The 12,867-nt window shown below is 33.1% G+C and overlaps 2 protein-coding genes across 10 annotated transcripts in view; both read right to left on the bottom strand.

Moving 5' to 3' along the window:
- Positions 1 to 4,858, bottom strand: part of LOC111064176 (multiple inositol polyphosphate phosphatase 1) — a 53,823-nt gene extending 48,965 nt beyond the window's left edge. For 2 of the 9 annotated variants that reach the window (XM_039437151.1, XM_039437152.1), the window contains exon 1: positions 3,844 to 4,858. In XM_039437151.1, the coding sequence (XP_039293085.1) occupies positions 3,844 to 4,126 (283 nt within the window). In that variant the 5' untranslated portion in view covers positions 4,127 to 4,858. Of the gene's footprint in view, positions 1 to 315; positions 386 to 616; positions 893 to 950; positions 1,185 to 1,204; positions 1,377 to 3,843 lie in introns of those variants that run through there. The other 7 variants (XM_039437150.1, XM_022351865.2, XM_022351867.2 and 4 more) reach the window with 7 other exon arrangements.
- Positions 4,859 to 5,630: 772 nt separating this feature from the next.
- LOC111064180 (INO80 complex subunit E) lies at positions 5,631 to 11,686 on the bottom strand. The gene is made up of 5 exons (XM_039437156.1): positions 11,368 to 11,686; positions 10,511 to 10,692; positions 9,433 to 9,574; positions 7,524 to 7,687; positions 5,631 to 5,892 (listed from the first exon to the last, which is right to left on the bottom strand). The coding sequence occupies exons 1-5, from the start codon at positions 11,467 to 11,469 to the stop codon at positions 5,808 to 5,810; spliced, it is 675 nt and encodes a 224-aa protein (XP_039293090.1). The 5' UTR covers positions 11,470 to 11,686; the 3' UTR covers positions 5,631 to 5,807.
- Between the last annotated feature and the right edge of the window lie 1,181 nt (positions 11,687 to 12,867).

The following is a 12,867-nucleotide window of genomic DNA, read 5'->3' as shown; positions in this document are numbered from 1 at the left end:
CTTTTTTGCATCAGGAATCATCAAATAGCCTCATAATAAATGTTTAATATTTTGTTTGTAGGCTATTATTGTGCTACACACAAAATAGGGTAAATGATTAAGATACCCACCTCGGATTCTCATTATTCCAAATATAATAAATGTATATTAACTTTTATATAATAATACTGTACCATCCTACATAAAAATTCACACCTGAGAATGATATTAATTAAATTTTTATAGTATTTGCAGTTACGCTAATAAATTTAGTGAAAAACTCCACTATCGTACTCGCATATATGAATAGTACTCTTCTAAATTATTACTGTTTACCTTCAGAAGATGGCTGTACCCTATATAGTCTGTTGCTAGTCTATGAGGTGTGTACCAGAGAATAATAAACAATCCGTATAGTTTTCTCTGGGTGTACAGTAGGCCTACATAGTAGTCGAGCTTATACCTACAGCTTCATTTTCATAGCTTATAAATGGGATATCAAACATAAGAGAGATGGGATACGTTAATTGATAAAACAAATTTTTGTTTATGAATAAATTAATTTACAATAAAATAAATTTTTGCACTTGCTACTGCGGTACCGGTACTTCTAGACAAATTTAATCGAGGTACCTACCTAAAAATAATTATATAGACCAACAATAATACACTGAAAATGGAACAACAAGTAACTTCATTTTTTATTATTTTCACCGACAAGATCTTACAGACACAGTCAAAACTCAAAATATTGGCACTTATTGGTATTGGTACCGGTATACCACTACGCAATTTCACCATAATGCGTCACGTCACGGTGTCAAGGATCATGGATAAAATTTAAATAGAATTTTCTGAGATCCAACAAAAACTACCACCTTTATTATTACCGGTACGGAACTGAATATTTCGCATCACACATACCGGTATTATACGCAATATATCAATCGACAAATAAATATTAGGCTTACATTTTGGAACAAAACTTATAAACGTCGTATCAGAGATGATGAAATATGGGGGCTCCAAAAGGGTTATATACAGGACCTCCGAAACAGGCCTACATTTACTATAAAATATTGAATATATGAGGTCCTGTTTTGAAATACCTTCATCCTTCAACCATTATAATTATACAATACCGGCACTTTTTTGCTAATTTCTTGAAATCGTCATGAAAGGTGGGCGCACTAACGCAGTTTCAATTTTGCTACACGGTGCTTACCTAGTCTATTAGATGGAAAGTTTCATATGACTTGAAGGATAATAAACCACGACTAATAAGAAAGTTAAGAGCACTCGCAAGACACGAAAAAACGAAACCGCGAACAAGCAACCATGAAATCGAAGTGAAAAGCAAGAAAATACCAGCCCCAGGAACACCTGTAACCTGTATCACTGTGCCTGTATGAACTTGTTCGCTTTCGTTAGTTTTGTTTTTTGTCGCAAGTTGTAGTGAAAATTGAAAGATCGATTTTATAAAATCACCTATCGATAGTGAAGTGATGCCGACTATCGATGTTGATTATCGACAGTGATGTGTTGCCGATTATCGATAGCCGATGAAATGATGACAGCTATATTGGCGGGTATTTTAAACCGAAAGTTACAGAAAGTTCATAACTTACGATTTTATTTGATTCAAGAGCAAAACTCGCCTCAGTTTACCTCAAATTTTTACCTATTTAAAAATTAATTAAACTAGTAAGTTTATACCAAAATATACATTTTTATAGAACCTTTTATTTCTGAACTTATAAAAGAAAATTAACATTAATTTTCATACATACTGTAGGTACCTACCGTACTTATTTCTCAGCACCAATAAATTTACAAAGCAGTTGAGTAGGCCACTTTATAAGCCTATTGTACTGACATTTTTTATTCAGTAAAAAGTTTTTATTTAATTTAACAAGTCATAAATTTGAATTGTTTTTATTATCGGTATCCTTATACAGTTAGTATAAGTGTCTTAGTATATAGAAGAACTACCAAATAATCCATCAATAGGCCTAAATAAGTTTACAAAGCTCCTAGTTATTTGTGAAATAACCCTTATAATAACCTAAAAACTTAGGCCCTTTGGACACTGAGCCACCATGGAAGCGCCACCATCAAAATTTGATAGCATTGCACACTACAGCCACCACTTGACTCATCACTCTAGTTCACTAGTCAACTCATGATCAGTTGAAGAATGGACGTGGAAGAAGCACGACTATTGGCATATGTTGAATAATATGATGAATAATGCTCAAGAAAAGTGGTTTTATAACTTACCAGATTTATTTTGATCATTTTCTGTGAGGTTATATTTTTTCAATGAAAAGATTTACCAGCTCCTCCAAGAATTTTTATTCACATCCCGGTCTGCATATAATTTTGAAAACATGTCCCATATAGCTAGTCTGCTTTCAACATCAAGAATGAACCTTTCTGTATCAAATTGTTTACTATGCATTATACGCCGACATCAACACACAACTGTACTGAACTTGATTTGAATTGAAACTGATCTGGAGATGATTTTCTGGTGGCTCTAGTGTGCAATTACAGATAATACTCAATGGTATGACATGGTGGCGCGACAGTCTGGTGGCGACACAAAATCGGCGGCTCGAGCCACCACATTCCTGGAAGCGCGGCTGGTGGCTCCAGTTTGCAGTGACAGATGAGACATTGCTACCACGTGGTGGCGCTTCCATGGTGGCCCAGTGTGCAAAGGGCCTTACTGTAGGTATGCAACTACCTATTCCTCATGTATAGGTAACAAAATAAAATTAACATGATTCATGAACATCATTATTCTGGAAAAAAGGTATACCGTATAAGCAATACTACTATTACTATATTACTTATAAGAAGTAATAATAGGTATTGGCATTGAGAAACGATAGCATAAGTTACGCTATTGTTTCTCTATGGTATTGGTATAAGACAATAATATTATATACCATATTTTTAAATTCTATAGGAGGGCAACTCCGACTGTATAAAATAGGTAATGTAACATAAGTTTAAACTACGCAATTTGAATACAATAGAAACCTGTTAAAATTACTAGTAGTTCTGTGAACAGTATACCTCGCGCTCAATGAGTTACATTGACCTGTTGTTATGTTTTCTCAAAAATTAATAAATAATTCATCAATTAAAAATGTCTAGAAAAAATCCTAAATAAACATAGAGCTTTCTGTACTATATCGTACCGTGACTTGTCGTCCCGGAATGTGAGTGTGAGCGCTGGTATCAGGTCTGGCTGCAACTGTTTACAACGTTCATGGAAAGATACAATTTTCAAGATGTTCAATGTTTTTGAACGGGTAGTATTATAGTCAACTGTCTACTAACGTTAATGGAAAGATACATTTTAAAGATGTTCGATGTTTTTGAACGGGTAGTATTATAGTCCACTAGACAGCTGATTTATGATGAATAATTCTATAGTCTGATTTTTACTCTAATATTGGCGTATGAAGGAGGCTCCTTTTTCCTTTTATATTATCCTTGAAATGCAAAATTTCCAAAAACCTTGTATATACGTCGACGCGCAATTTAAAAAGGAACATACCTGTCAAATTTCATGAAAATCTATTACCGCGTTTCGCCGTAAATGCGCAGCATGAAAACATATAAACATTAAGAGAAATGCCAAACCGTCGACTTAAATCTTAGACCGAGCGAAGTGAGGTAAATCTAGTGAGTGATCTAAATCTAGAATGAAATATTATTTGAGGCTGATGAAGCTTCTCCTCAGGAGTGAAATGAAATCCTCAATACACCAAGAAAAGTAAGTTTTTTCCAAATATTTAATTGTAACACAGTGTCTAAACTACAACCATGTTATTATTTGTCGTATCTCACCTTCAAACTCATACGGAGCTGTAGTCAAATTGGCTATCACCGAGTATGGAGTATAGGTGTTGGCATACCTCAATGGGTTTTCACAAATATCATGACATACCATTGTGTCTCCATTGAACATTTTCCGATAATCATCCATCAAAACATCAAAAAAGGTTCTATCACGTTCACTGAAATGTTTTTCTGAATGATAATCATTCTCAGATCCCAAACAAGAGACTACTAATATAAAACTGAAGAGAAATGGAAAAGATGGGATGAAATTGAGAGTACTAAGATGCATTGTAGTTTTCACTTGAAATTATTGCAGCTATATTACAGTTTTCAACCTCAACTTTTTTGACTTCACTTTCCTCCCACCGGTACTTAAATAAAATGATTATAGTTTTGTTGTATTTACTTCTGATACAAGTTTATCATTTTATGCAATTCCACTCAATATTATTTTTATTCACAGTTAATACAATTACTGTATCATTACTAAGTAGAACAAGATGTTGAATAATTGATTTGATATTCCATTAGTAAACAGTTCTTCATCTCTAAAACAGAGTTGAAATTGGAACGGTAGGTACTTTCATTGATTTTCCTGGAAGCATTCAATTTGGTTATGAAAAATATTCAACCGGTTATTAGTAGCCAACTGTATTAAAAACGATAGGCTACTTACTAAGAGTAGTAAGTTATTATACAACGTATTACTTACTACTGTCTATTTATGGTATAACTATGCTGTAAGTACACTATAAGTTCACTTTTTTCATTATCAAAACACCAAAATTTTACAATAAAATTCACTGAAAACCTAATTTATTGATGTAAAAAGTGGTTCCAATCACAATGAATATAAAATAATAATCAAGTTATTGAAAAAAACGCCACCGAACTAAATTATAAACGCCAAGCTGAAAAACTGAACAATACACGTGTATCTCAACCATTGACACTGACTCTCTTCGTCTTATTTTCAAAGCGAATGAAATAGAAGAGAAGAGAAACTTGGGGAGGAGAGAGTGAGTAAATACGAGAAGCCTCAGAGTATTTTGATCGACAATGGATTAATTATTATTTTAGTGTGTTGATATTTTAAGCAGTGATTAGTGCAATTCAATGGAGTTTTTAATTGAGTCTATTGTATTTGTAAAGCGGAACAATACAATCCAATGGTGTATGTTTGATAACTGCATCTGTAAATCAATGGAATGGTAATTTGAATTTTGATTTGAAAGTTAGTATAGGCATAAAGAAAAGATTAAGAGAAAAATGGGAAGAGAATAATGAATATTTGGTCTCGGTTAGAGGAAGTAACTGTTGTTTCAAAAAAATTGGCATTGTGTGGAGTATACTCAGGCGTACTTCAACAGAATCTGTCTGCTTTCAAAATAACGTTTTACGACTTTTCTCGTGAGTGAAAGCCATCTTTACACGTGAATAAGCATAAAGCACATTACCAATCTTCTGCACATTGCATCTTCTCCCATTTACAATGAATTAATACGTTATATTCGTCACAATAAATAGAATTGTGTTTTGTACATCTAGAGTCGTATTGAACCAATAGACTTATTCATGAAATCTGATGGAGTATAACATGTTTACTCTCACAACAGTAGCCTACTTACATGTGTGTAAATTCCGGACGCGTTTCCAGGCACTGAGGGATACAGAGATTTCTTAATACTCGACGAATTCGGAATTAGCAAAACGTAAGTATTATTTACAATAATTAAAAGTGGTTACAAAGCTGTTGATTTGAAAAGTAGGATGAAAAATTTGATTTTTTCATATTTGTTTTACAATTTTTTAATTAATACATAGATATCAAATAATACAGTGTAATAAATATTTAGTAAACACAAGGTTACAAGATAATACACGCTAAGTAAGTACTTAAACAAAAAGAGAGGACGATTGTAAAGTGGCATTGAACATCAAAATTCTTTCAGTAGGCCTATTTAAAGTCTTCACTCATGCATCATATCCACATTGAGGCAGTCGTCAGTCAGTGTACTTGGAGATGGCTCCATATCACATATTTCGTTTGATTCACTGCAAAAAATCGATAAAAACACATTACACACTTACAAAAAATGTATTAATATTTTGTAAAGTAAAAACTTTTGTTGATAACTTAGGTAGGTGTGAACGTGGTTTCAGAGTTATCCTATCATATTAAGCGAGAAATTTCTGAATATATTTATATATTTGGTTAATTTTATGGTTATTTATATGGTTAGGCTATATATGTCCACGGATCTCGAAAACGGCTCTAACGATTCTCACGAAATTTGAAACATAGTAGGTTTATGATATAAAAATTCGATTGCACTAGGTCTCATCCCTGGGAAAACTCGCTGAAGGACATGAAAAAGATAATAATTATTCATCCTTGAAAAAACAGATGATATTTTCGTCGTCTGTCGATAACATAAGATGCGTGTGCCTGTGTTGGAGAGAGACAGAATTATGTTCAGCTGTGTAATCAATCTTTTTGGACTATTTATAGTGTATAAATCAAAATTCGGGGAAGAAACAATTTTGGGCTGTGCCTGTTAGACCTTACCAAATCATTTTTAAGGCTGTTTGGTACACTTTCTTTTATTATTTAAATTGGATAATCTTTTTCAATATAATTGTTAGGATCATTATAAGAGTGAGAAAAAGTGGCAACTGAAATTTGTAAGTGGTCTAATAAGCGAGTTATGGGTAGTTGAAGTGCTAACTTTCCAGATTCTGTTTTCATTCCATATCATTAACGGTTTCGACTTAAAATTAAAAAAATGTATCTTTCCAAACTAAAACATTTTATTCCCCATATCGTTCATAAATAAAAAAGTATCATTTTTTGTGAATTCGATGACTTGTTCATTTTGACTTTAATCGCGAAAAAATGCATATTAAAACAAAGCCAACGATGTACTGAATGTATTAAAAAAAAACTACAATGGAAAATTTGAAACCGTTTATGATCTGGAAAGAAAACGGAGTTAGCACTTCAACTACCCATAACTAGCTTATCAGACCACTTGAAAATTTCAGTGGCCAGTTTTTCTTCCTCTCATGACCTTAACAATTATATTGAAAAAGATTATCCAATTTAAATAAAAATAAAAAGGTGTACCAAACAGCCTTAAAGAATTGTGTTCTGTTTATCAATAAAGAAATAACGAGCGAAGTTCGGTGCCCCGATATTAGATTATAATAGGACTAAGAGTAAAAACAAATTGAAATATCCTGCACAATTTACAGCATGAATTAAATTTTCAAACTTCAAGGATGCATATTTCAATCTCATCTCATCTGATGAGATGAGAATGTGAAGAAGCGTTGTAATTATTCATCTATAGTACTAGAATGTAACACAATAATACCATAGAGAAAATATAGCATAATAAGATATCCCATGATATAGGTTCTTTATGTTTCAAATTTCAAACCGATTTTTGTTAACTCAAGTCGAGTATGGTCGACTACTGTCTATTATTACTGTTTTGGCCGGGTGAGAGTGTAAGAACAGCACAGTATGAGAGACTACCAGCGTCACTTAGCTTCACTAAAATAATAGCTTCACTATTGGGGCTATCGGCTCGAATTAACAGTGAACTCTGGCCCTATACCATGGAATCTTCTAATGCTATACTTTTCCAATGATAATACTCAACAACAGATAAATCATTTACCTGTCCAATGAAGGCTCATTGCTGAATATCTCCGAATGCAGAGTAGTAGGCTTACTACTTTCCAAATCCAAATAATGATGGCGAGCCTCAATGGTTCTGTCAATCTCTTCTTTAATAAAGATTGTATGAGAATCCCCAATGCCACTCGAACTTATAGCTTGAATCTGTAAAAAGAATAGTTCGATAAATCAATGACTCCCTACTTCTAAAATTTGACTAAATATACTCCAATTTTTGATAAATTTATATCAAATTTCAAGTTTGATTCAGATGACATGAATATTAAAATTAGAGGTTGACTAGTGGTGAATAATATTGGTTGACTAACATCTACTATAGTCCGAGAGATTATTTTTAACACGGCTCTTTTCCGAAGACAGAGAGTCTACTCTTTCTTTCACCAATCACTCCCACCACCTATCAGCATTCTCCCTACTTTTGTGTCAGCATCCAATTGTGCGCAGCATGCTTACTCCACTACTCCACTTCACTGTCCATGTGGAAGGAGAATTGGTTTCCCCTCTTCATGTTAAACGTAATAAGTAATAACTCTCGCACTAGAGTGTCGTGTATACACTAATAGCCTCATTCAACTCTTCAGTTTAGTGCAATTATTGTATTGTAGATTACAAGCAGGAGTATAAGTCATGTTGTCAATGTACGTGTAGCTCAATTGTAAGTGATTTTCTGACAGTTAATCTCCGCGCCTGTGCGTTCAGCTACTCATAGATGTAATCCTCACCCTCACCCTAACTTATTAATTTGATTCATACTTTTATGTGGCGAGCTAATAGTGCAGAGTGTGTCACGTGTCGACAGATATAAATGGAACGGAAAACTAGTTTTTTTTTAATGTACATTCGAATCACATGAGGAGATTAAATACGATTGTATCAATTTATTCAAGTGTATAAAGTCTAAGCTGAAAGTAACTGTATATAAAGTATGAGCAATATAAAGTGCAAGATCCTATAGTCCGAGAGACATTAATTTTAACATGAGGAGGGGAAACCAGTTTCTCCTTCCACAGTTTGTAGGAGAGGAGTAAGCATGCTGCGCACAATTGGATATCATTGGATAGTTTATCATAATAATTTGGGAAAAGATCAGGTTTGGGCTGAGCCTGTTGCACTTTCCTAATCACAGCTCAATGATCTGTAATTGTATTAATAAATATGAATTATAGATAAATGTTAAAAACACTCATTGACATGGGCTACTAGTTGTTAAACTATTTTAAAGTTTTTTAATAATAAAGGGTGCTATAAGATTTTATATTGTTTTATTAAATAAATGTTAATATAAATTATTCTATGCATTTCATGAATTATAAACTGCAGAATTCTTCAACAATCTGGGGATGAGATGTGATTATGCTGATGTATGTAATTAATGTGTTGATGATGACAGAACTGAGAAGATTGGATTACTAATTGAATGCCCAGTCAATGTTCAATGTTCTGTAAATAATTATGTTGTACTGCATGAGTAAAAATGATGAATGTATGATATAGGCTAGTTATAAGGCTACTGTATAAAAGTAGTACAATAGTATAATAATAGTATAATAATAATAGAGTACTACTACTCAACTTCATAGAGCTACTGTATAATATAGAACCTACTGAATATTAATTAAATGCACAGTCAATTTTCTATGAATGTACTTATGTTTTGTAAATATATGATGTACTGTATGAGTGAATGATAAATTTATGATATTGGGTTATTATAGGGCAGGATATTGGATTATTATACAGAGCATTAGAACCTACTGAATGTTCTATGAGAAGGATAATATCCTTGACTTTGGTATTTGAGCGGGAGAGGAGTAGAGTACAATAGGAAAGTTTTCCTCCAATAATCCCCAATTTGAGTTGAAATTGATAGAAATACAACATAGGCCTACTTGCTGAGATGACTGACTGCTGCTCTGTTGAGGTTTGGCAGCTTTGGGTGTGCTGGGCTTCTTCTTTTTCACAGAAGACTTGGATGAGCTTCCAGAGCTGAGAGAAGTTCCGTAGCTGTTAGAACCGAAATCCATTTTCCTTCTGTGTGGAAAATCAAATTTATTCCGTTACAATCAAAACTACTGAAAATATAATCATTGTAATCTATTCATTATCAGACAGGATCAAGATGGAATAATTTCTCACCAGAATTATTGGAGCTATACAATATTTAATAGCCAGAAATCTCTTACCGTAATAATATATTTATTCAAATATGTAATAAGGTGGCCATCGTACGCAATTATTGATTATTTTCAAATAATTTCAAGGAATAGTATAAACTAGCTAAAGCAAAAGTTCTGTTGAAGCTGAAGATGCTTCAATTACAAGAACATGCTCGATCCCTATAAAGCCGCAGTGATTTCAAGCGTGACTATGCTATCTATAGCAAACATTACAGTTTTGTCATATTTGACTTTGAACCAAAAGAATTACCTCAATAGAGCTTCACTTTATACTGGATTTTGTTTTTTTTTTCATTTCTTCAAGTTGTAATTCAACAATAAGAAATGCTACTCGAAATCAGTAGATGTTAATTATTATAGTGATGTCTTGATTGTGATGCGTGTTTGTCTGGAGAGAAACAATGATATTGTTTCAATGAATACTAATAATATCGAGTGACCTGGCTGGCTCGGGTCTGGTGTCAGAGTTTTCAGGTCGCAACTGATCAATTTCAGGGCCTCTGAAATGACCTAACGACTGATTTAGGGTCATTGAAACTTTACAGTTTTCAATTGATACTGAGACAAACATATTTTTTATTACTGTGTTTACTTCTACTTCGAACTAGAAAAAAACTCACAAGTGAACTTCAACAATCATTTAAGTTATGTAGCCTATTATCTTGAGACATTGACATTTTATTTTTACATAAATCCTACAACACGGACTCAAATACTTTTGTCAAAGGTTTCTTAGAAATTACAAAAACCTAGAATAGATTAAATGATAGAAATAAGAAAGTAAATTTACCTCTTGGCATCAGATCTGAGAATTTCGCCATCGTCAGAAGACTCAGTTTCTTCGCCTTCACTGGAAGATGCCTCCACCTTTTCCAGTGCAAATAAACGGTCAAGGAGGAAACTTCGGTCCCGACTTGCCTTCAAGAGGCGCCGTTGCGTCGACCGTAATGTTTGTTGAAAACATTCATTCTCCTGAGGTTCAAAGAACACAAAAAAGTATTCAATAAATATAAATTTGAGTAGCCTAAGTTCATTTACGAGAATCTTCTTAGAAATGGCTAGATAGTTAAAAAAATGATAAAGATAAATGATTTCCAAGTAAATTTAATGTAAGAACACTTTCCTGAAATCTACAGAGTGGCCTAACTTACAGATAGTAGGCTAGTACCAAAATCAAAGCAAATATTGTATCTTAGACCAGCTTTCTTATATCTGCAGTATCACTATTATAAAAATTCAAGACTTGAATGGTGTTGAACAAATAACTAGAGAAAGCTGAATAACTTTTTGGTTGTGTCCCAACACAGACTCCTGAAATTCAATTTGCTTCCGTAGTCTAAAGTGGGCTAGGTCTGTAGATGCCGTAAGGTATCCAATGTGAATGATGATCAAGAAAAATGGGTAAAATTGTATTACAGACAACATTGGTCATGTTTGAATTGATCAACACTGTTAATTTTATTATTGCCAAAACGCTAGTACCGTACTGTTTTGATCTTGACATAGCACAGTTTGACATTGTTGATGCAGTAGTTGTGATACAAGTATAATACCTATTGATTTTGGGCCAATACTAGGTCTTTCTTTCAAAATAAATTTTCTGTGTCAAAAAATAAATGAAATGTATTATTTATAAAGGATACTTACATAGATGAGGAATTTGAGTTTTCTTTTTAAATTTTTATATTGAAGTTTGTAGTTGACAGTCTCCTCTTGGCTGTCATCGTCGTCTTCAGTGTTTGTAACCATTATTTCAAGTTATTTGTAGCCAAGCAAACACGAATTAATCAAAGTTGAACCGTAAAGTAACACAGATAACTGTTAAATTTCTAGATAAAATTAAAAACAACTGTATTTAGGATTTAATCAATATTTTTACAAGTAAACACAACCTATAAATCACCAAGGCAGCCGCCGACACAAAGCATGAAAGCAATAACAACAATACAGTAACCGGAACAGGTAATCTCCAAACTCAAAGTAACCGTTAACTCGCTGTTCTCAGTAACTGCTACTTCTATATTCAGCGCTTGATTTGAATTTTTTTAGCAGCACATTAAAGAGAATGTAGTTTTATTTTTCAATTCAATCGTTCCAATAATGTTTTAATTGTGATTAATGAATATTCTAATTATGATGAAATATTAATTTCAATTGAATTAGTAAAAAGTAAATTAGTATTCCGTATTCGATAATAATTTATTTAAATTACTGTACCACATAGAAGGAATTTCTTTCTCTGTGACTATACTTCTTAGCAGCTGTCATTTTCATATTTTAGAGCACATTTTTCATTTTGTCATATATCAAAGACCTTAAAGACCTCTTCAAGGTCTTTGTCATATATATATATATACAGAGATGCCTACAGGGGGGAGGGGGGTTACCGCAGACTGCGTCCCTAAAATTCTTGGGGGGGGGGATTAGAAATCAAATCTTGGGAAGGGAGGTCCCAAAAAGGTCAGAAGTGTTTTGAATTACTGAAACGACACTTTTTGTGCCGGTTGCACAACAGGCGGTTAAATTTTAACCTCGATTAATTCCAACGAGAACCAATCACGGTTAAAATTTAACCGGCTCTTGTGCAACCGGGTCTTTGTGTTTTCAGTTTAAGGTGGGGGGTACGGTAGTAGCTGAATCTCTTCTAATGTCAGGGGGGGCCCACTGGTATATAAATTCACCTTCTTATCTAAATATTCCTTCATAATACTGTGGAAAAATACACACATGCGTCATTTATTGATTAAAGTAGGAAAGAGGGAAAAAAGAGCACAGTAAAAAATGTGAATTATAAAAGGAAAGAGTAAGGAGGTAATGGATTGAGTAAAAGCAGTCTTCTCTAGCTGGCCTTCAAGTTTTGTTATGGTAGGAGTGTTATTCTTTAAACTCAAACATTGTGGTTGAATTAATAATCATTCTGAAAATTGCAAATTACAGAAGTCATAGCTCCAAAATGACATAAAGGCTTTTGTAATAATCGAAAGTTGGTAGGTTTTATCTAGTAGGATTAAATGAGAAAGACAAACATTTACTGAAAATATGTTTATGTGAATTATTAAATAATCACATCTCTCTATAACATTGAACGAATTACAATAAATAATATTATAAAATAACACTTTCTGATGAACTCATTCTTTTGAATAG

Source organism: Nilaparvata lugens, chromosome 10 (genome assembly GCF_014356525.2).
Source record: "Nilaparvata lugens isolate BPH chromosome 10, ASM1435652v1, whole genome shotgun sequence".
Classification (NCBI taxonomy): Eukaryota; Metazoa; Arthropoda; class Insecta; order Hemiptera; family Delphacidae; genus Nilaparvata; species Nilaparvata lugens.
This window is presented reverse-complemented; position numbering and strand designations above follow the sequence as displayed.